This window comes from Tursiops truncatus, chromosome 9 (genome assembly GCF_011762595.2).
Source record: "Tursiops truncatus isolate mTurTru1 chromosome 9, mTurTru1.mat.Y, whole genome shotgun sequence".
NCBI classification, from domain to species: domain Eukaryota; kingdom Metazoa; phylum Chordata; class Mammalia; order Artiodactyla; family Delphinidae; genus Tursiops; species Tursiops truncatus.
In genome coordinates, this window is record NC_047042.1 from 11451901 (window position 1) to 11474763 (window position 22863).

Here is a 22863-nt window from a genome sequence, read left to right on the forward strand (position 1 = left end):
CAGTATAAACTATCCACAAAAACAATAGCCAGGGGGCCAAATTCCAGTGAGATAGAGTGTAGCTTAATCACAAGGTAACTTGGCCTTTTTCTCTCTCCTTCATGGGAAGCTTTATTGAATTATTTCAAAAGAAACCTATGGGAAAACATAAGATGATTTGCTTTCTACAAACAGTGGAACATAACATTGAAAGTTAGGATTACCACTTAAATGTTAGAGCCTTTACCCCAAAGTTACGTCAACATTGTCATGGTGGGCAAAAATAAAGCTTAGAATTCCTTTTCTTTAATAATGAACAGGAACCAACTAAGATAACTTTGAATTATGTCATTACTAGTTCAAAATCTCAATTTACAATTGAAATATAAAAGGGGGCTTTGCTTGGTGGACCCTAAAGGCATATGAGATGCTGAGATTTATCCGATTGTTGGGAGTAGAGGAATCACGGGAAATTGCTTCTGTTTCCTGTGGCTTCTGGTTCTTAAAGCACAAACCTAAGAGGTTGGGAGTATATTGACGCCTGGGACCGCATCAGTTCTAAACGTGGTATTTCCAATAATGCATTCCTCCAACAAATATTAATTGAGCATTTACTATATGCTGGGCACGGTTCCAGGCACTTGGGAAACATCATTGAACAAAATCAATAAAAATCTCTGCCTGTGTGGAATTGACATTCTTGTGGGAAGGCAGACAATAAATCATACACAATCTCTGTATGTAAATTATAGTATTTAGGGGTGATAAGCGGGGGGAGAGCAGCAGGAAAAGTGGGGTGGACAGTTCAGGGGGGAGGAGGTTGTGTTATAAATGGGGTGGTCAGTCTCATGAGGGAAGCAGCATTCCAAGAAGACTTGAAGGAGGTAAAATAATCTTGAATTAGTGGCCCCATCCTAGATGTAACCCAGGTGTCTCCAAGCTGCCTTTCCGGCCAGGTTGTCCAGCCTCTGAAGTGGCATTTTCCTTTAAGGCATTGGCTCTGCACTTCCGTCCACGTTCTGTCCGGTCCCCCCCACCCTGCATGGTCTAGGTGGTCTTGGATTCCCTCTCATTCCATCTCCTGTCTTGCTGGGCACTCGGTCCCCACCGATGCTCCGTTTCCTGCACTCTGTGCACAGGACTGCAAGATGCCGGTGGTCTTTACTTCTTCAGCTCTGCCTATCTCCTTGATGAACGCTGTTACACAGAACTGAATTTTATAGACAGCCTTGGGGAAAACAAAAAGGGTTCAAAACAGCAAATAGCTTAAAAAAGGAAGACTGCCGACTTCTATCAACCATTCTTCAGCCCCTTCCAGCCTGGGAATGACAAATGAGCCAGTGGTTTCCCTTCTTAAGTTCACGCTCTCCACATGTTCCTAGACATTTTCTCTTTCCTATCTGATCCGTCCAGACTTACTGGAACTGAGAAGCTGCCTCTGGAAGAAAACAACTTTTACTGCTTTAACTCATCTGTCAACATCTGCCCAGGAGTCTTCCAAATCCACCCAACACGGTCGATGTGCCCCAGTCGCCGCCATTTTGTTCTATCTCCTTTGTTTTCTCCTTTATGTCCTTTTTTGTTTCCCTATCTCTTCAACACCGGTCTCCCATCTTTTCTAATTGCTGTCCTTCTTCATCCTCTGTACAGTCTCCGTAGGTCAGGGATTTTCAAACTGGGCTTTGTGAAATCCTTAAAATTCTGGGTATTGGGGTCACCAAAGACAATATGGGGCAGGGAAGGGAGCTGCCCTCGTTTTTCAGCTACAACCTTTCTTTGTTTCTTAAATCTTTATGTTTAGACTTGTCTTCTCTATCGGAGATGTCCTGGAAGCACTTCCAATATGTCATGTCTCAAACAGGAACAGAATCTCTCTCAAATCTGTTTGACCTCCCATGCCAGTTATTGTCTCAGAATCTTTCAAGCTAGAAACTTTGGTACCACCTATTATACCTCTCTCTAATTCACCCTGCACACGTTATTCCAAGGGTCTTTCAAATGGAGCCCCTTCCCGCCATCCTCATGGCCTCTGCCCTCAGTTCAAGGCCACAGATCTCTCTTGGGTAATTAGAGCAGCTCCCTAAATGGGTTTGCTGTCCAGGTCCTCTATGACACCTACTAGAGTTACCTTTTCTAAACACGAATCTGATCACTGACCTGCTTAAACCTTTTTGTTGCCTGGGGTCTGCAGCTTAAAGCCATTCACCCCGCCTCATGGAGGGTAGCATGTGAATAAGTTAAGAGTTGATTGAAAAATGGTAAATTGCTCTACATGTTGAAAGCTTGCTAAAGCTGAGAGGTCTAGGGGTTTCCTTTTTATTTTGCTTTGGTAAGACAGGCCTGGAAAAGCTCTGGGCAACGGGCCTGCTAGTTTTCTATGATGTGGGGACTCGTGCATTCTTCTGGGTGGCTTACTTAATTGCAAAGGTGTCCATGATGTGAAAGCTAATTTTTAAGCAGTATTCCTTTCTGCGTTCTGACAGCCAGTCTTGGACAAGATCCAGTGGACGTGTCTTATTCAGTCTTGGCTGTTCAGCGTCTAGCGCGGTAACTGTCATATCATAAATAAGCATTGAGTTAATAGTGAATGAATGAGTCAGCCCAGCAGGACTGTGGGCAGATTTCCAAATGGATAATTTTGCCTGGTTGCCTGCCTCCTTCGTTTCTTCCAATAGTTCTTGAGATTTGCCTGTGTTTGTACCATCAACAGTCACCACTGCCTTCTTTGCACACACACGCACACCGAATCTTTTTCTGATTGCCGAGGAACTCTCCTGCCACTTTTCACGCAGGAGGATTCTTCCTTTGCAAGGTGATGGGCAGAAGACCTTCAGGTAGGGTCCTGGCCAGGGACGTCGTTTGGACTGGGCTGGACCCAGAATAACTTTTCTATCCCATATCTTCAAAGGATTTCATTAAAACAAAAGATACTCGACTCTTCTCCAGATACTAAAAATAGATTTGAAATCCAAATACGTTTTATTGCATTTGTTATTACTTTCACAAAGATTCTAGCCATTAAAATTATGACATCGAAATGAACAAAACAGGATGCCGGCTCAGGGGCTGATTGCTGGAATGTTCAGAATCAGACTTGAGTGGAGGGAACACGGTTGCTTTTATAAGGGTAGTGAAGAGTCAGAGTCAAATCGCATCTTTAATTCACCTTTATTTTTTCTGGAGTTTTGAATTTTCTCATAATCATACTGTGTGTTTAGGCTCTTTACAAAGAGCAATGCCTGGATATTCAGGTTCCTGGTGATTGCTGCGATCATAAAAATTTAGTTGGCAACTGTACCCAATAGTTTGTTATAACCTATAAGCGAAAAGAATCTGGGAAATAATAGATATATACATGTGTAACTGAATCACTTTGCTGTACACCTGAAACTGACACAACATTGTAAATCAACTATACTTCAGTAAAAAAATTTTAAAAAGAAATTTGATCAGAAAATACATACATACATACATAAATACATAAATAAATAAAAATTAAGAGGTAATTAAAGGCTAATACTTTGTATGCCTCTAGATAATGGTACTCTTAATATTTTATATCACAAACAGGAAGAGTTTGTATCTACCTTTGCATTCAGGGAGACGTTAAAAAAAAATGAGTCTTCCTTCTTCTTACAGCTAGTCACGGAGTGTGTGTGTGTGTGTGTGTGTGTGTGTGTGAGAAAACATTAAGCTTCTCACATTAAAAGTGCAAGATGTGCTGTTGTAATTATATGATTGTACCTATCTAACCTACCTTTCAAGGTTTTATAACAGAAGAATTATTGTGACAATAAGTTGCAGAGTGTAACTACTATGCAGATACTAGTTGGAATTCTTAGTACACGGAGACACCACCCATTAACCCTCCTTTCTGTCTGTGGCAGAAATCCAAGCCCACAAGGTGGAAGGATTTTAATGCTCTAGGACACAGTGCGGCTTCTGAAATCTTTTGCTTGGCAATAAAGGCCGTTGCCATGGATGGTAGTGCTTTCCAGATACAGGGGACTCTTAGAAATGACTCCTACATGTGAGTGACTGATTTCATTTGGTCCTTGGGAGAGGACCACCTTCCCTGGATCCCTTGTCCCTGCCATTCTTCTCAGCCTAGGAGGTGGTTGAGGAACAGAAGGTGGGGGCCTTTGCCAGAGATTCCGGCCTCTTCTGTTTTGGAGCTACACTTTTGGTCAGAAAGCTTGGTACTTACTGTTTGGTGGATTTGTTCATTGCAAAGAGATGAAATAGAAGATGCTTTTGGAGAGACTGGTTTTCCAAATTATTTCATTCCATGATTACACAGTTGAAATTGTCTTGCCTGTCTGGAATGAGTAGTATTCTTACTATTTCTAGAACGGGTACTACTCAATCCTTACCTGCTTCACTCTTTGGATTCTTTTTTTTTTTTTTTTTTAACCAGGCCCCCAATCAATTTGCTTAGGGAGAGTTTGTGTTTTTATTGCCTTTTGGGCCGAAACAAAAGTTGATATTTAGAAGAAGAAGATAAATAATTAAATGTGCCCAGTAACTTGAGAAATGATGTAAACAGAGTCTTAGAAGCTTGGAGGGTGTGATGAAACCACATTACATCTCTATTTAAAATCTCAATGGGATTCTCAGCTCTTCCAAGAAAAGAAATTCTGAGTCCTTCTTCAACAAAAGCCACCTTATTAAACTGTAAGAGAACCCTCTCAAAAGAGAATTACATCCATGTTTTAGGAAAATAACTTAGAATTCAGAGAGCAGAATTGTAAGAGAAAGAGCGCGTCGGTTCTCACAAGGAATTGGAGACCCTTAATCCATTTTCAAGAATGAGAATGTTTTCTTTTTACCTAAGTGAAATCAATAACATGAATCAATAATATATACATTTTTCTTTTTAAACATTCTTCTCAAAAACTGAAATCTCCTTAATATTAGATCATTTTAATCATTAATTAATATACTGGCTTAATATTAAGCCGGTATATTATTCTGTGTACTTGAGTTTGAACCAGTAACACATGCACTTCTTATGGGGGAGGGGGTATCAGCTTAGATAGATTATATCAGATTATCCATTTATACCTAGTTATTTTCTAATTCAGTGTAACAACAAAAGTAAAAACGTAGAGATTCTGAATTACCCGTGCTCGAATTTTCCACGAGCATTTAGTGAATCTTAGCCTATCGCATGCATTAGGAAAATACCAGTTTTTCCATCATGTGCTACTTTGCATTAAATTCCTCGAACGTACATATGAATTTACCTATTAGCGTACGATGTTTTCATTTTGTTTTGTTTACAACTCTGCACATAGTTTCATTTTCTCCATCTTTCTACTCATTTTTACAACTTGAGAGTTGGTTTCCATTCTCTAAATTCAACACTGCAAAGCGCTTTGTCCAGACATTAACTTTTTTAAAGAACACTGCCTTTCTTACCCATAAAATAAAATAATATCATTACAAATTTATAGATAGAAACAAGATTTTAATAACTGTCAGGGGGACTCCTTGTTAACGAAGAAGCACATATATTTATTTATTCTCAACCAAGAAACACATTTTAATTTTTATATCACCCTAATTTCTAATATTCACAGATCAAAAATAGGAAAAAATTCTACTTTTAGGAAGAGAGGGCAGTTCTGTACCCAAACTCTTGAGTCCTTTGAGTGTTTTTCTGTATAATTTTATACTTAGATCAAAAAACTGAAAGATACTTGGGTATTTTTATTAGCCAGTGTGAACTGAAACAGTCATTTTGTGAGGTCTTCATGAAGATCTCTCCCACAGCAAACAATTATAGCTTTTTAAATACTCTGCCAGGAAGAATGATGGGTGCCACTGAAACCATTTAAATTATTTTATTTATCTAAAATTAAAGTGCATATTGAGATAAAAGGCCTGTTTCAGCCCTGGTAGTCTCTGATTCCTGCTTTTTTCACTTCTGCCTAGTAAAGCCTTAAGGAGTCCTATCACAGGTTCTCCCTAATAAAATCCATGTCATGACAGTTGTAAAACTTCTGCAAATGTTACGTGTGTCAAAGAATACACAAAACAGGGCTTCCCTGGTGGCGCAGTGGTTGGGAGTCTGCCTGCTAGTGTGGGGGACGCGGGTTCGAGCCCTGGTTTAGGGGGAATCCCACATGCCACGGAGCGGCTGGACCCATGAGCCACAACTGCTGGGCCTGCGCGTCTGGAGCCTGTGCTCCGCGGCAGGAGGGGCCGCGATAGTGGGAGGCCCACGCCCCGCTATGGGGGATGGCCCCCGCTTGCCACGGCTGGAGAGGGCCCTCACACAGAAACGAAGACCCAACACAGCAAAAATAAATTAATTGATTAATAAACTCCTACCCCCAACATCTTCTAAAAATAAATTAATTAATTAATAATAAAAACACCTGGGTTCTAGTCCTAGCTCTGCTACTTACTCTCTCAACTTTAAAAAAAAAAAAATACACCAAACAAGAAGGTGTATGCCACCTTTCAGATGGAAAGTTTTGAGGGATTCTTGGAGACAGTTTTCTTTTAGGCAAAGCATTTCAACCCCTCCCTTGAATCAGTCTGAATGTACTTGATTCTAAATTGTTTTTCCCTGTCTCTCCTTTGCAGAAAAATCTCTGGGCTACCAGGTCAAGAGCTAGTCATAGATTGATATTATAAAATCAGGAAACCAGCTGAAAATTGAGCTTCCTTAAAATTGTTTACTTGTTGCTACCCCATCCCACGCCAAACTAGAAGCCTTTCTTAACATACTTCCTGAGCCAATCCTGAGAAGTTTCAAACGATCAAGTTCTGTTAAACGACATTTGTGTGCGGAGAGAGATCATAGTTACCTGAACGTTATTTTTCTATAGACCGTAACTCTTTGCTTTTACATGTACCTTGTGCTGTGAAAATCTTGGCAACTTAACCATGTAGCAACTCTTTTAAGTTGGTGAAAAAGTTCCGTGTTATTTGAGAAACACTAAATACTGACAGAAAGACTGGTGTGTAATGTATATGCCCGGGGGAGCCGTATGGAAATGATGGTGACGTTTGAGTCTGAAGCTTTACATTTCCTGCCTTCGCTGTGCTTAGGTGTGTTTAACCGTAATATTTTCATTACAACAGTGGAAGGAATTTACCTTCCTGACGTTAAGGAGCCTGGCTTCTTTAGAGAATGAATCGCAAGCAACAGCAAGGTGTTTGCTGATTAACCTTAGCCCGGCCGAGTGTGCACGGGGAGGTGCAAACCTTCCACACACACCTTTGAGCCACGCTGTAGCCTCTTCTCCGAGGAAGCCGCTTAGAATGGAGGATGCTCGCCCATCCACGGGACGATGCTTTCTGGGTGGGAGTCGGTGGGGAATCAGGCCAAACGAGAGGGAGCTAGAAAAGGAAGCAGAAGTGTGCTTCCAAGGTTCACAAACTGCTTGAATAGCAGCTTTATTTGGGGAGCAGTGAACATTCGGGATAGATGGACAGCATGTGTGTGTTTCCTCTGAAGGATTAGGAATAGACTGAGGACGAACTGTCAGCTCTGAACTCAGAGTGCAATAAGAAACAAGAAGAAAGGACCCTGATCAGCCCAGTGAAATCACCGTGGGCTTCCATTTTGCTGCTGGTAAAAGAAAAGCTTCAGTTTCCCTCCTGCACCATTGCAGCCTCCGAGGTTGACGCCAACGGGCTGGGCTTCCCAGAGAGAAGCCCTGAAAACAAAGATGTCCCTTCCACTTCCCCAATGGCCAGGCCAACTGGAGTGATTCCCCCCACCTTTCTCCCTGCCCCCAAAGCTCCATGGGGAGTGCAAGAGACAGGAATCCTGGGTCTTAGCTCATCTGGCTACAAACATGATCACGATGGCCAAATACCAGCTTGGTTGGTTGGCTATGGGCTCCTGAGATGTTTTATTTGCTTTATTTGTTTCATCAGCCATCAGTTTCCTGGGGCAAATGCTTACAATCCCATCTCATCGGAAAGCTCAGAGTCTGGATTCAGCCTTTCTGGGGGTGCCTGGTCCCGGCATCTTCGTCCTGTTTATTCAGACAGGGAGCGTCCGGACTGGCCCCGCGGAGAGGGTTGGCATCCACCGCCGTAATTTACACCATCTATCTCTTTCTGGCGCTCAGGCCTCTGGCAAATTGCATGTCTTTGTGCTGGATTAGTTTGGAATTTAATCATGCATTATTTTCCTTCCAATTAAATTATTTATATATTTGATTAACCTTTTCACTGCCAGGAAGGCAAATTTTCAGTGAAACCACAAATAAACACAGGCCCATCAAATTTCAGGCCGGCGTCCCAGGGGATCGACCTGTTTGTTGAGTGTTAAGAATTCGCTGCGTACGACTCTTCTTAACTGCCTAGGGTTTTGGTGAGCAAAGAAGGGGTGCTTTTTCCATCCAGTCCCAGGACCATGATGCAGAGGGGGACATCTGTCTATCTCCCTCCCCTCGTGTTATCCCAGGACCCTGACTTTTATTCCTTTTTACTGCCTTCCCTTTGCTCTGGCGCTGAAACATACCTCCTTCTAATTTTACTTCCTCAGGCTTCAGAGCCAGCCTGACCGAGACTGTCAAGGGCTCTGTTAGCCCAGAAAGGAAACTTTGAAGTCATCTCGTTCAGGGAGAGCGAATGAATGGCCCACAGGCCAAATCTAGCTACTGCTTGTGTTTGTGCAGCCCATGAGCTAAGAATGATTCTTATAGTTCTAAATAATTAGAAAAAAAAATGTAACGGATACCCCAGGATATGTGAACTTTTCAGCCTCCATAAACAAACAGCTGCACCGTGTGCTGTCTATGCTGCTCTCCTGATCCAGCAGCAGATGAGAGCTGCCCCAACAGAAACGTTTTGGCCTGCAAAGGCCTGAAATATTTACTCTCTGGCTTTTTACAGAAAAAGTTTGTGGACATCTGATGGAGTTCATCACGCTCATTTTACAGACGAGAAAAATTAAGGCCCGAATAGGTGAATTGTCCAAAGGTACACAGCTTATCACAACTTGGTCTGGGGGGCATCTTCCAATGCACCCACCCCCACATCTCCGAGCTCATGTTTTATAAGATCTGCCCTAAGAGGAGCCCTCCATGAGCACCCCACTGCAGAGGCCAAAGCAGCCGTTTTAGCAGAGTAAATATTTAGGACATCTGGACGTGTAAAATCTATGATTTCTTAGAATTTTAAATTTCACCTGAAATCTAGCTTCGGGGAATGTTTTAAGCTCAAAGGTGCAAAATGACATATACACACTACTTACTATGTTTAAAATAGATAACCAGCAAGGACCTACTGTATAGCACAGGGAACTCTGCTCAACATTCTGTAATAACCTAAATGGGGAAAGAATTTGAAAAAGAATAGATACATGTATGTATATAACTGAATCACTTTGCTGGACACCTGAAACTCACACAGCATTGTTAATCAGCTATACCCCAATATAAAGTAAATATTTTCATGAATAAATAAATAACCTAAATAAACAGAAAGATTTCTGTGTTTCTTTGAAGTAATTGATTATGTCTGTGCTCAGTATTTGGACCCTAAAGACAAGGAAGGTGGACCTGTTCCCTGCTGGCTGAGGTCATAGAATCTCATTTAAAGAAAAATAACTTGTAATCTCAATCCAAGTTGGCCCTCAAGAGCGGTTTCAGAAAATTACAAAAGCATATTAGACAGGCCTTAGGTCTCCTCTACGGGGCAGAAAGGGAAAATTCCCAAGGTGCTAACCTTTCTGAAAGTGACATTGCTTCCACGGTCCCGAGAAGCTTGCCTGTCCCTCCCCACACGGAGACAAGACGGGGTGCTGTGTTTACTGATGGGCACTGGATTCCCGCCACTGGGATTTTCAGATATTGTCCCAGAGGCCAAGGCCGATGCAGCTTGGCCAGGTTTTAATCTGAAATGGTTTGCGCTTTGCAGTCACTGGCCTCACCAGCCTGTTGTCAGCTCTACCCTCCCAGCTCGGTGGCAGGTACCTCAGCACCCTGGTCGGCAGATTCTACAACGTCTCAGCCGCTTTTGGTTACTAAAGTCCCATCCGATTTAAACCTCTAACCTGCTCTCCACTCAGAGCCTCCCCTCCATACACCAGCCAGGCTCACAGCTCTAGGGGGCTGGCAGGCTGTTTCTTCTTCCCCTACCGCACCACCCATCCAGGAGGGGACCTCTTCCCTCTCCTCCTAGAGTCTGGCTCCCTTCAGCATGATGGGGAAGGCAAGAGACAGGGTCCATTGCTTCACTAGCTGCTGGTGGTGCTTCCGTGTCGGTCATCCCCGTTCCCCTGAGTGACTCCAGGTCGCTTGGGGCAGGCGTCCAAGTGCTGGCTTTCTGGTGGGGTGCACTTGAGTTCTATGCAGGGGTCTATCCTACAGTCTCCCTGCTGGACACCTGACCCAGCACTCTGCATTTTAGGTGGGCCCAAGCTTGGCTACCTCACTGGTATCCACTGGACCCCTGGAAACGCGTGCCTTCGTACTACACCAAGCAGTGGCAGTGCTGGAAGCCTCCTGCCTCAGCCTGGCCCATCCTCACCTGCCCTGCGTGTTCCTCACCCTGTTCCTCAAAGGCACTAAATTCTGTCCTCCTCCAGGGGCTTCCGTCCATCTTTCTCCCCACCCACACCCTTACCTGCACACCTGCCAAGTCTCCACTCATCCTTCAGGTCCTACTTCAAACGCCGCTTCATTGGAGAAGCCAACCCTGGTCTCTGGTGTTCCCCACGGATTTGGGACCTCCTGTTCATTGTTTTTCTAAAACTCTCTTATTTCCCTTCAAAACGCTGATCACAACTATAATTGTACTATAGTCCTTTAAGCCATTATCCGTGCCCCTCCAGTAATTCCGTGTCTCTCCAGTAATTCCGTGTCCCTGCCCTGTAATTTCCTCAGGGCAGGACTCAGGTCTGTCTGATTCCCCAGCACAGGGCCTGGTGTGGAGTGGTACCCAGTACATACGTGTCCATATGTGGGCGATGAATGAAATGTCGGCAGTCGCTGAGTATTTGTTTTATTCTCCCCGGCAAGACGGGGTTCTCACTGGGCTATCATTCGAATCGTTCAAGTCCTTTTGAATTCTTGATGGTATCTTATTTTAAAGTAATAGAACACCTGCCTTAATACCTTACTGTACGGATACTGGATGAAATGCATTTGAAGTAAGCTAGGCAAAAGCATCAAGTATAATTTCTCTGGTCCAGAGAAAGTTCAGTTTCTCACATGAGCCGATCAGTCCGGCAGATATTTACGGAGGACCCGCCAGGTACCCGGGCCACTGTCGGTTGCTGAGAATGTGAAACCGAAAGGCGTAGATCGCGACTCAAGGAGCAGGTTCAGCCCAGATTCTCAGACCGTTTCCCAGTTTTAACTTTGCCTGCCTCCTTTTTCCCATCCTCCTTCGCTCCCCCCCTTCCTTCCTTCATTTTCTTTTCATGCCTCTTCATCCAGGAAGCTTGATGCCTAATAACTTGGAAAAAAACGGAACCAAGAGCAATTTGTATGGAGTGGACTTGTGCGATCATTCATTGCTTTCCCTGGAAAGGAGAATTCATAGAACCTCTCTGTATCATGTGGGCTTAAAGACTGGGCTCCAGCACCCACCTGGGACAATCCTGGGTGATGTGAACAGATGCAGACATGTTCTCGAAGCATAAATTTAGAGATGGCGTGTTGTCCCCTGGCCGGCACATCTGTTCTCTTCATCCACGTATGTGCCCCTGCACCACGTTTTTAAAAATTTTTTATTGGAGTGTAGTTGCTTTACAATGTTGTGTTAGTTTCTGCTGTACAGCAAAGTGAGTCAGCTATACGTATACATAGATCCCCTCTTTTTTTGGATTTCCTTCCCATTTAGGTCACCACAGAGCATTGAGTAGAGTTCCCTGTGCTATACAGTAGGTTCTCATCAGTTATCTATTTTATATATAGTAGTGTATGTGTGTCAGTCCCAATCTCCCAATTCATCCCACCCCCCCTTCCCCCCTTGGTATCCATGTTTGTTCTCTATGTCTGTGTCTCTAGGCTGTCGGACAGAGTGAAGTAAGTCAGAAAGAGAAAAACAAATATTGTATAATATCACTTATATGTGGAACCCAGAAAAGTGATACAGATGAACTTATTCCCAGCATCACGTTTAAGAAACACTCATACTGAGGCAGTTGGCTTTCTATAAGAAACACACATCTGTCTGCCAGGGGTTGGGATGCGGTCGTGAACCTGAGTGATTCTGTGTGGTTTCCTCGTTGTGTTCAGAGCTCCTGAAAGAGTCCTAGTTGTCTGCCTGCGCCCTGGGCTGTGTCACCCACTCTCCCCTGTTTCTCGGGCTTTCTGAGAGCTGTTCTAGGAGAGGAGAGTACACAGCAATTGCTTTTCTCTGCCCGCATCCAGTTTTAAACTCCCCAAACAGCACAACAGACTGCTTTTTTTTTTTTTTTCCCCCTGCGGCAGCCAGCTGCCTAGTGGAATAACTGAGAAAGGTCGAGTGATGGTGGAATTTTACCACCAGCTCCCCAGAGACCACTCAGTTAGGAACCAGAGCCTACGCAGGAAAGTAATTAAACGTCATGTCACTGTTACGGGGCTCAGGGAACCCAGAGGAGGTTTCTCTCATTGCACATATTTTTTAGTGATGTGTTTCCACGTATGTGGGAGAAAGGACTCACAAAGGCCTTGAATTAAGGCAAATAATAAGAGTGACCAGAGAATGAAAACAACAGTATCAACCTAGGGCGCACACTGCCTCCGTCATCCGTGACTGGACATTAAAGTCATAGACTCATCTTCCTGGAGTAGACTTGAATTTGGTCCAGATTAAGAACCACCTGTTCCTCTGGCGCTGCTGTAGAGTTCACGTGTCTCCCAGTTGTAGGACATTTGATGTATGAATCCAAGGAACTCTATCAAAAAATGATCCTAAAACTTTGAATTGGAATTCGGGGAAATTCGTCTTCATTTTAAAAACCAAATTAACAGAATTCTAGAGCGGGGAAGAACCTTAGAAACTAGGGAATCCATTCCTTTATTTTGTGTATGAGGACAGCAAAGACCCTCAGACACTAAGCGTTTTGTTGACCATCACCTGGCTTTCATCTTCAGCATCAAGGACATTTCTCTGTGATTCTTATCAAAGGGGTGAGCCCACTAATTGGAACTAAAGTGTCGTTTGAAAAAGTGCTTTGGTTTTTCTTGGTCCTTGTTACAGACTGTGTGTGTGTGTGTGTGTGTGTGTGTGTGCCCTTTCTGCAGTCTTGAGCCACAGCACTAACCCAAGGTGCTACCCAAGGCCTGGAGGGAGTGAGAGCTGGAAGTCACCTCTGTGGTCAGTTCACCTTGACCCCGACTTGGCCGATGAAAGATAACGGAGGACCAGAGAGGACGTGGGTGTCTCACCCCGTTTCTGCTCTTCTGATGCCCTTGAAGGACTTTTTCTGGGACACCAGGCTTCTTGCAAACCGGGTCACTCCTACAAGTTAGGAAGTATCCCTCCACAGTCAGTAAGAGCAAATTTACTTAAGAAACATCCTCAATATAGTAAAGGTATATAGTAAAGGTTTGCAGTGTAGTAAAGGTACCGTGGAGTCTTTAGGACTTAAGGTTGGAGGATCTGGGGCACTCCGTTCTTTTGCCTTCAGAAAAGAGTAGGACATTTCCATTTTATTTCTGTCTTTCTTTTTCCAAACTCCAGCATATAAATAACGACCATATCCATGGAGAAAAGAAGGAGTTCGTGTGCCGGTGGCTAGATTGCTCGAGAGAACAGAAACCCTTCAAAGCCCAGTACATGTTGGTAGTGCACATGCGCAGGCACACGGGGGAGAAGCCTCACAAATGCACTGTGAGTACCGAAGGGGCGGGGACCAGCTGTCCACTTAGGGGAGTCCTGCACCTGTGGGCCCTTCCTTGTACTCCAGGGGCCGTGCAAGGTGATGAGTGGTGGGAGAAGAGGGTTGGAGTGCTGTTTGTGATAAACTCCTGGGGTTTTGAGAGGGGTTTCCAAAACGGAGGGGAGGTGAGACATGGAGAAAGGATGCTGACAGCTTTGGGGGATGCTGGCAGGAACTGATCTAGACCCGCCCCGTCCAACACGGTGGCCATGAGACACATGTGCATTTGAGATGTGACTAGAGCAACCACAGAACTGATTTTTAAATTTTAACTTAAAATTTTAAATTTAGATAGCCCCACGTGGCTAACAGCAACTGAGTCAGACAGCCCAGCTCTGCAGAGTGGCAGGCAGGCAGGTGGCAGTGGGGACGTGCCGTCTGGCACTGCGAGTGAGCATCGGGCCACTGGACCTGACCCAGCACCAGTGCCTGTCACACCAGAGCCTTGGGGAGCACGGAGAGGGGCCAGTTTGGACTTGAAAAGCTTAAGTTGACTTTTTAAAACTATAACCCTTAACGGCTTTAGAGTTTTTCCTCGCCCTCCTCGTCTGTCCCCATGGCCCAGTACAGACCTAGGAAGGGTTGGGATTCCCGCAAGGCTAAGGCTTCTTTCACTGAGGTGCCCGCCAGGCAAGGCTCAGCCCTGGTACTTTACATCTTAAAGGCCCTTTACAAACAGGATCGAATTCCGTGCCTTTGTAGGCACACAAAGCCATATTAATGAACTTTGTGCTGAATCTGAAATCAGTGGGAATTCAAGGAGATCCCTGAGCAGATAATGAAACCCATTGTCCACACTGAGTGGCCTTTAAAAAAAAAAAAAAAAAGTCCAGGATTTTTACTTAGCCCTGAAAACGCTTTCTCTCGAACGGCCCTGAGCCCCATCTGAATCCCAGTAAAGGCAGAGTTCACTGGACTTTTGTTCACTGGTTTTGAAAAGCCGCCAACCCTCCAAACGTCCCCGTCTTTTTTTTTTAATTAATTAATTAATTAATTTTTGGCCGCGTTGGCCCTTCGTTGCTGCGCGCAGGCTTTCTCTAGTTGTGGCGAGCAGGGGCTACTCTCCGGGGGCTACTCTTCGTTGCAGTGCGCGGGCTTCTCATCGCGGTGGCTTCTCTTGCTGCGGAGCACGGGCTCTAGGCGCGCAGGCTTCAGTAGTTGTGGCTCGCGGACTCTAGAGCGCAGGCTCAGTCGTTGTGGCGCACGGGCTTAGTTGCTCCACGGCATGTGGGATCTTCCCGGACCGGGGCTCGAACCCATGTCCCCTGCATCGGCAGGCGGACTCTTAACCACTGCGCCACCAGGCAAGTCCCCCAAACGTCCCTGTCTTTCATCCACGCGGAGCGAGTGGGATACATCAGCCGTCATCGTGTGGGATCATCCAGATTTACCTGTTTCCTCCTCAGTTTGAAGGTTGCACAAAGGCCTACTCGAGACTCGAAAACTTGAAAACACACTTGAGATCTCACACTGGAGAGAAACCGTACGTCTGTGAGCACGAAGGTTGCAACAAGGCTTTCTCGAATGCCTCTGATCGCGCCAAGCACCAGAACAGGACACATTCCAATGAGGTAAGGCCCCTCCAGGAGACACGTGTTGGGTCCAGAGCTTGTGGTGGAAATAAAAAATCCTCTGGGGAATGTACTTGGAAACGCAAGCCTGTTCCGTTGTATTTGCTTCTGGCCACTCCCAGCACGAGTGGGTTTGGGGCCCCAAAGGTAGGCCTGAAACCTGGGCCCGGATGGGAGAGACGCGCAGGGTGAAGGGGGAACGAGTTTCACGTTGTTCGGTACTGCCACCTACTGGTCAGACAGCAGGAGCATTTAACTTGGAATTCCATCCACTCGCTCTGCCTGGGAGAACAGGAATGCGTTCAAAGGACGACCCTGTAAGCACCAAGGAGAGATTCAGAAGCAAGGTGTTGACAGCCAACAGCTTACTGCTAAGACAGCCACTTTTATTTGCTTTCTCCAGGTGGTATCTTCAAAGGCGCTTATATCAAAAAAGACTTTTGCAGAGTAACCCACGTTGGCTAAATAGGGCTTCCAGACATCCTAAATTCCAAAGGATCTTGGAAGCTAGAAACCCAGAATGGTTTCTAGTCAGTTATTTAAGATAATATATTGAGTAAGGCTTCATGGTCGTAGTTGGTTCCTGTTGTGTTGTTATTTTTAGATATTTATCCCCCCAAATTTCAGAGAAGCGTAAGAATGAGCGAAAATGATTTCCAATTCATTTTGTTTACATTTTAATGCACGTCTGCCTGCAGACCTCCAATTTCTCCTTGAAGATCTAGCTTAGATTCTTCCTCCTCTGTGAAGTCTTCGCTTGAATGTACCAGAGATTAACACAAAGGCTCCCCACGTTTGTGGTAGAAATAGGCTAGCTACCCAGAATTTGTTCCCATGAGATGTAGTTCTGCCCCACAAAGTAGGTCATCAGTTTGCTTGAAATTGTGTGAGAGGAGCATTTTGACCTTGGCATGACTCTCATCTGACCCTACAAAGTGCCGATTAGGCCCATTCTTGATCTTCCAGATGGAGAGCTGGGAGAGGGAATTTGGTAAAAGTGGACCATTCAGCTTACTGGCCATTGGCTTGAAGGCGGCAGAGATGGTCCTCACCAAGTTTCTTTTCAACCTAACTGACAGAGCAAAAACATCTCTAAGAGGATTAGCCACACTAAAAAAAAGCACACTCACACATAAACTCACACACATGAGCTCCCTTATACAGACGCTTTCTCAATGGTTCATAGTAGAATAAGGAAGCCTGAGTCCTCTAGGATCTCATTATTGATCCAGCGTTTGCAGATGTTTTAGAGGAGATGCCACATCTCCATCTTTTACGTCAAAAATGCTTTACAGTGTGCGATAGTTGCGGTATAATCCGCTGTACTTGTTTTGTACCAACTTCTAGGGGGTCTAGAAGAGGCAGATCCATAGAGACAGAAAGTAGATTGGTAGTTGCCAGGGGCCGGGCGAGGGGGAATAGGGGTGACTGCCAATACGTGCAGGGTTTCTTCTTGGAATAATGAAGATATTTTGGAATTTGATACCGGGGACGATTGCACAAGATTGTGAACGTACTAAATGCCACTGAATTGTGCAGCTTAAAAGGGTTATTTGTATGGGATGTGAATTAAATCTCAATTTAAAATGTTTTAGGGGATTTGATTAACTTAGAATTTAATTAATATGTTTACATTTCATGTATTTAAGTACAATTGTGACTGGAAACTTAGAGGGCATTCATTCCTGTAGATTCTCTCCTGTTACTGTGGATCAGTTTGGTCCCTGGGTATGTTAGGACTTTACATATAAACATAGTGACAGAGCTTTGTATCTTTTTATGGACTTCAAATGTGTGCCCATGTCTCTTTGCTTTAATTAAGTGCATTATATTTAAACATGAATTCTTCTGTGCAGTAAAAAGTGCAATGTTGTAGAGAGTTTAATATCCATCATGAGATGAAAACATACCTTGGTCCACAATATCTTTCACCAAGGTTGAGCAACTTACCTAAAATAAATTATTAACATTGGCCATAAACACATAAATATAATTTTATTCACAAACACGTAAATCATTTTTTCTCTGTTCCACATAGAGAAAGCCCTCGTTCTTGCGTATGAATGATGGACGGTTTCAGATACACCAAAATTAAGTGTATCCAGGAAATCCAGACTTGCATCATCAAGCAATTGTAGACAAATCTAGATGTCTTCTTTCATTTCTTTGCTCTTTTATTTGTATCTTAGTTCTTTCACTGAACAAATATTGATAGCTAGTTATCTGCCGAGCACTTTGCTATTCTAGATGAGGCAAGCAGGGTGGAATAGAACAGGAAGGGAGCGATACCCATTCGGGTAATCTAGGTCTCCTCCCTCTCGCCCCCATGGCTGCCCTGCCCATTTAGGGTCACTGAACCATCGCAGTGGCCTCTGACCGGGCTCCCTACTCCAGAACAGGGAGCTCCCGTTCCTCCCCAAACCAGACGAAGCCAGTTTCCTGGAGCTCTGATTCGGTTGTATCTTCCTCTCCAGAAAGTTCCAGTGGCTCCGTTTTTCCCATAGGAAATGTTTAGACTCCTTAGGCTTGTATTTGCTCTCACTGGACCCAAGCCTTCCCTTTCACCATTCCCTTGACCTCTCACAATGGTGACCATGAATGGCACCTTCCAGACAGCCATGCCTGCATGCCTGAAGTGGTCCTGCTGCTGGACCTTTGCTCTGGCTACTTTTTTTTTTTTTTTTTTTTTGCATCCTCTTGCCCTCATTTTTATCCTTCAGCATCTTGTTTGTCTTTCAGGACCCAACTACGACGCCTCTTCCTAATCAAATCTCTGTTTATTGAGCACTTATTATGTGCCCCACATCACATCGTGGTAAGCACCACGTGCACATGGTCTGATTTAGCCCGTACCCTGACCCCATGATCCGGGCGTTATACCCAGATACAGAAACGAAATTGATGCCTCCCACGATCATCCCAAGGGTGATCTGTCCACATCTGTCCACATCCTTCTCTAGCATCCACACTTTGTACTGTAGATAATTCATGCTGTCTTATTTTTCCTACCATATTTTATACCCCTTGAGATTTGATCCTGTCTTATAAAACTTTGTGCTCAGAGTCTTGCCTATAGTAGGGGCCATTAAATGTTTACCAAAAATTTTATTTGGATCCATTCTACACAGTCAAGTAGAATAAGTATCCCCACTTTCACAAAATACCTTTCAGTTCAGGGAGTCAAGAAGGCAATGACAGTACCAAAAGTTAAGTATCCAGGACAGGAAATACGGGTAACTCAGAATCCTGACAACATTTATCTTTACCTACCATTAGATTGCATTTCAGTCATTCATCACAACAGAATCTGGGGGCCAAGAAACGTAACTGAGTTAATGTGTTTTCTTGTGAAGTTAAGTTTCCTGACCCTGTGTTCTTGGAGTTTTTTTGTAGGTGGCTGTTATATATGTCCACATGCGAGGGCACATGGGCACACATGTACTTGTATGTTCTGTTGGTCCTGGAAATGCAGGAGCTCATGAACATTAGCAGATTCATTCCACCTCTAGCTGTGTTCCCATTTCCAAGCTAACCCGTGATATGTACCTGCAGATATTTATGGGAAGAGTAGCTCTTCAAACATGTAACACTGGCCTGGCTTTGTGTTCCCTCTCCCTACCCCATGCATTCCTGTCTGTCTGTCACAGCAGCAGAGTGAGCAAAGCACAGGGCCGAGGTCAGATGCTATACGGTAATAGCACTAATCATCAGAGCCATTCTTCTGTCCCTAATGCATAGAATTTGATGTGCTCATTTCATTATATATATATGCTGCAAATCACACAGGCTCCTGAGTAGAAGTAATTTGTGGTTAATGGGAATCAATTCTACCCAAAAGAATCGCAGATTTGGAGGTGAGGTCTCTCAAGATAATTTCTGGAATCTTTATTTCACTCCTTTAGGACATTTCATCATTTTAGGTAGCTCTCAGTCTGTTCTTGGGCTTTTAGGGAAAAAGCATCATTCTATAAGACAGGGAATCTTTTTAATATAACTGTAATGGATGCATTATATTAAGCATGACTTTTATGACTATTGTTTACCTAATAGCACATATTCTGGTATACACAGAGGTAAATATAGACTCATATAAGTATCCTTGAATATATTAGATTTCAAGGGAAGTAAACGAAATCACAGTTCTGACGTTGGTCATGAATACAATGCCATGAGTTCTGTGATGCGAGTAAATACTCAGCTATAAGGGTCCATATAATTTTTTATGACTGTATCTGTAGGCTTATCACTGGCCCACGTAGAAAAGAAAAGTACCTAATTTCTAGATCTTAGTACTCGCGAGCAGAGCCTCATGCAGGAATCCTCGTCTCCAGGACGACATCCATCCGCCCTCATCGGTTTACGAGTAAGCATTCGTGGACACTCGGACAGGGCTTACGACTTCGAAGATGAGAAAGGCCCTGGATATTCTGAGCCCTGAACAACCCCCGCAGTTGTAATACAACCCAAAGGAAAGTATTTTAGTGATATCTAACCCGGGAGAGGCTGCAGGCAATTTTTTTTTTTTTTTTTTTACTGTGTCAATGTGTAAAGAGCTCATTTTCAAAGGAGGTAGAGTGATACTAGGTCTGAGAACCAGGACATTTGTAAGAAAGGTCTTCACACCAGCTCTCCCCAAAGCGTTCTTCTCATTAAAGGATGGGTGTCTTTTAGCCTTCTTCTGTTGTCATCAGCAGTATCATCACCACCATCCTCATCATCAAATTATCCCTTGAGCACCACGTGACACCACGATACTTCTTCCTACTCACAGGATAAATGCTTCCAAGAACATAAGCGCAATTTACACGTTCTCCACGCACCCTGAGCACTCTCTAAAATAATAATGTATTCAAGCTGGATTCTTAAAGGTTTATTAAACCTTTGCACCACTTAGAGGGTTTCGAACACCTCACAGCCTTGTGAGCGTGCTTTGAAAGAATTAAAAATATAACGAGTAGCCACAAAAGACCGTCGGGCGGGGGAATAATCGCTTTGATAACAACCTCTTCTTTCATCCTGGGGGCATTTGGCAGAAACCGTACGTGTGCAAAATCCCCGGCTGCACCAAGCGCTACACAGACCCCAGCTCCCTCCGGAAACACGTGAAGACCGTGCACGGCCCAGAGGCTCACGTCACCAAGAAGCAGCGTGGGGACGTGCATCCCAGGCCCCCGGCGCCACGAGATTCCGGCGGCCACTCACAGTCTAGGTCACCCGGCCGGCAGACTCAGGGAGCCCTCGGGGAGCAAAAGGACCTCAGCAACACTACCTCAAAGCGGGAAGAATGCCTCCAAGTGAAAACGGTCAAGGCGGAGAAGCCCATGGTATGTCATTCGCTTTCCTTCCGGTTTTCCCCAAAGTTCTCCCAGGTGTTTAAAGGGACCAGGTAGGGCGCTGAGGGCAGGGGTGTGAGGGGCGGACTTCACTGCCCCGTTCTCACTGCATCCCACTGTTTGATTTCCGGAGGTCAGAGCTCCCTGAGCCGGATGGCCTACCCCAGGTTGATCTGCACGGCAGAGCTCAGCTCAGAAAAGAGTTCCAGGGTTTCCTAACTGGTTTTTGAAATCCATCTGGAAGCATCCCACCTTGCGGCGGGTCGACAGACACCACAGTGCACCTTTTCAGCAGGTCTCTAATGCAGAGAATCCTCCGTTCAGTCCTTCTGTAAACATATTTCCTGACTTTTTTGCCCTGGTGACCCCAAGATAAATAAGCCACGGCCCCTATTCTTTATGGGTCTGTAGTCCAGTGGGATAGGGAGACCAAGAAACAAACGCAACTCAGTGTGATGGGGCTTTAAGACAAGTCCGGGTCACAGAGTTCGGAGCTAGTGCACTCGAGGACACGACGGGAAAGCAGGGGGCAGGTGGCCGCCAGGTTCAGTGCTCAGAGAGGCGAAGGACCGCATGCTGGAGAGCAAGACCGGGAGCGGCCAGGCCCCAGCCTTGGGGCCCCGGGGGAATGTGCTAGAGGAAAAAGTGGGGGAGGATATAAAGGGATTTTTTTAGGTTTTCTAAGTTGTTAGAAAAGACAACCCCAGTGCCAATCTAGAGACTGGTTGATAGACTTCGAGACCATATCTGCAGTGGTGCCTGAACTGAGGAGAGGTGGAAAGCAAGGGAGGGATTTGAAAGATGTCATCAGCAAAAATCATATGGTTGGATGACAAATAGGAGACGTGGATTAAGCTACTGTTGCAGCTCCTTTCAAACTTCACTTGGTGATTTTGCCTTATGCCTGGGCCAGAATGAACTATCTAAAATTTTTCCAAAGACAACGAGAAAAATGAAGAGAGTAGCGATCAGAGGAGATTTAGTACATTTGTATTTGGCATATGTATAATGCGGTCAGCTCTGCGCTTTGGGTTCTAGTCTGTCAATCTCGGGATGTGGAAGAAACGTACTAGGTAGAAGTCACAGGCTTAGACTTCCAGATGCATGGAAATGACCAGACAGGCAGATTTCTACTCAGTTCAAAGAAGCATTTGCTTAAAATTAGAAAAGTCCAAGAATTGTATGGACATCCTATGAATTCCTAAGTTATGTCATTCCTAAGCGGTATGTCTGGGCGGGAATTAATGCACATAAAACTTCAGAATCGATAGAGTGGAATTTAATGACTTACTGAGTTTGTCTTTAAACTCTTTCGAGTCTTAGAAGGTGACACTAAGTCTAGCCCCAAATCATGCAAATAATCTATCCAGATGTATCATTATTTCCCAGTGGGTAGCCCTACTTTGCTTTTAAAAAAACACCTTAGTAAGAAGTTTATATACGTGTTATGACTGATCACTATACTTTTGAATTAATCAATTTGTAAACTGTGTTTTATGTACTTTTTTTGGGGGGGAGCATTTATCAATTTCCGAAAATAAAGTCCACCTATATAATAATTGTGCAAAAGATTCAACCGTTTATCCTCAAGTGTTTAATGAAACAAGGAAAGTGAATTTGTGGTCTCCTAGATTATGTCATTGAAAGACAATGATTTATGTTTTTAGGACATCATCCTAGGAACCCAGAATCCCTTGTACTTTTAATGTACATCCATAGCAAAAAAAGTTTTAAAAAAAAGAAAAGAAAAGAAAACTTATCTCTTCTCCAAACACCCATTCTTTAAAAAGAAAATTGGTAGAAATAAAAATTTACAGTGGGGCTTCCCTGGTGGCGCAGTGGTTGGGAGTCCGCCTGCCGATGCAGGGGACACGGGTTCATGCCCCGGTCTGGGAAGATCCCACATGCCGCGGAGCGGCTGGGCCCGTGAGCCATGGCCGCTGAGCCTGCGCGTCCGGAGCCTGTGCTCCGCAACGGGAGAGGCCGCAACAGTGAGAGGTCCGCGTACCACAAAAAAAAAAAAAAAAAAAAAAAAAATTTACAGTGATTTTGCTCAGTGACATCTGAGGTTCTCCAAGATGTGAAATATTTTGTAAAATAATTAAATCATAGAAACAAAGGGCTGGAAAGAGTT

The 22863-nt window shown here is 44.4% G+C and overlaps 1 protein-coding gene across 3 annotated transcripts in view; it reads left to right on the forward strand.

Moving 5' to 3' along the window:
- GLI3 (GLI family zinc finger 3) overlaps positions 1-22863 on the forward strand; it is a 286977-nt gene that overhangs the window by 257928 nt on the left and 6186 nt on the right. For all 3 annotated transcript variants that reach the window (XM_033862873.2, XM_019940662.3, XM_073809535.1), the window contains 3 exons: positions 13627-13776; positions 15232-15396; positions 20430-20720. In XM_033862873.2, the coding sequence (XP_033718764.1) occupies positions 13627-13776; positions 15232-15396; positions 20430-20720 (606 nt within the window). The remainder of the gene's footprint in view (positions 1-13626; positions 13777-15231; positions 15397-20429; positions 20721-22863) is intronic.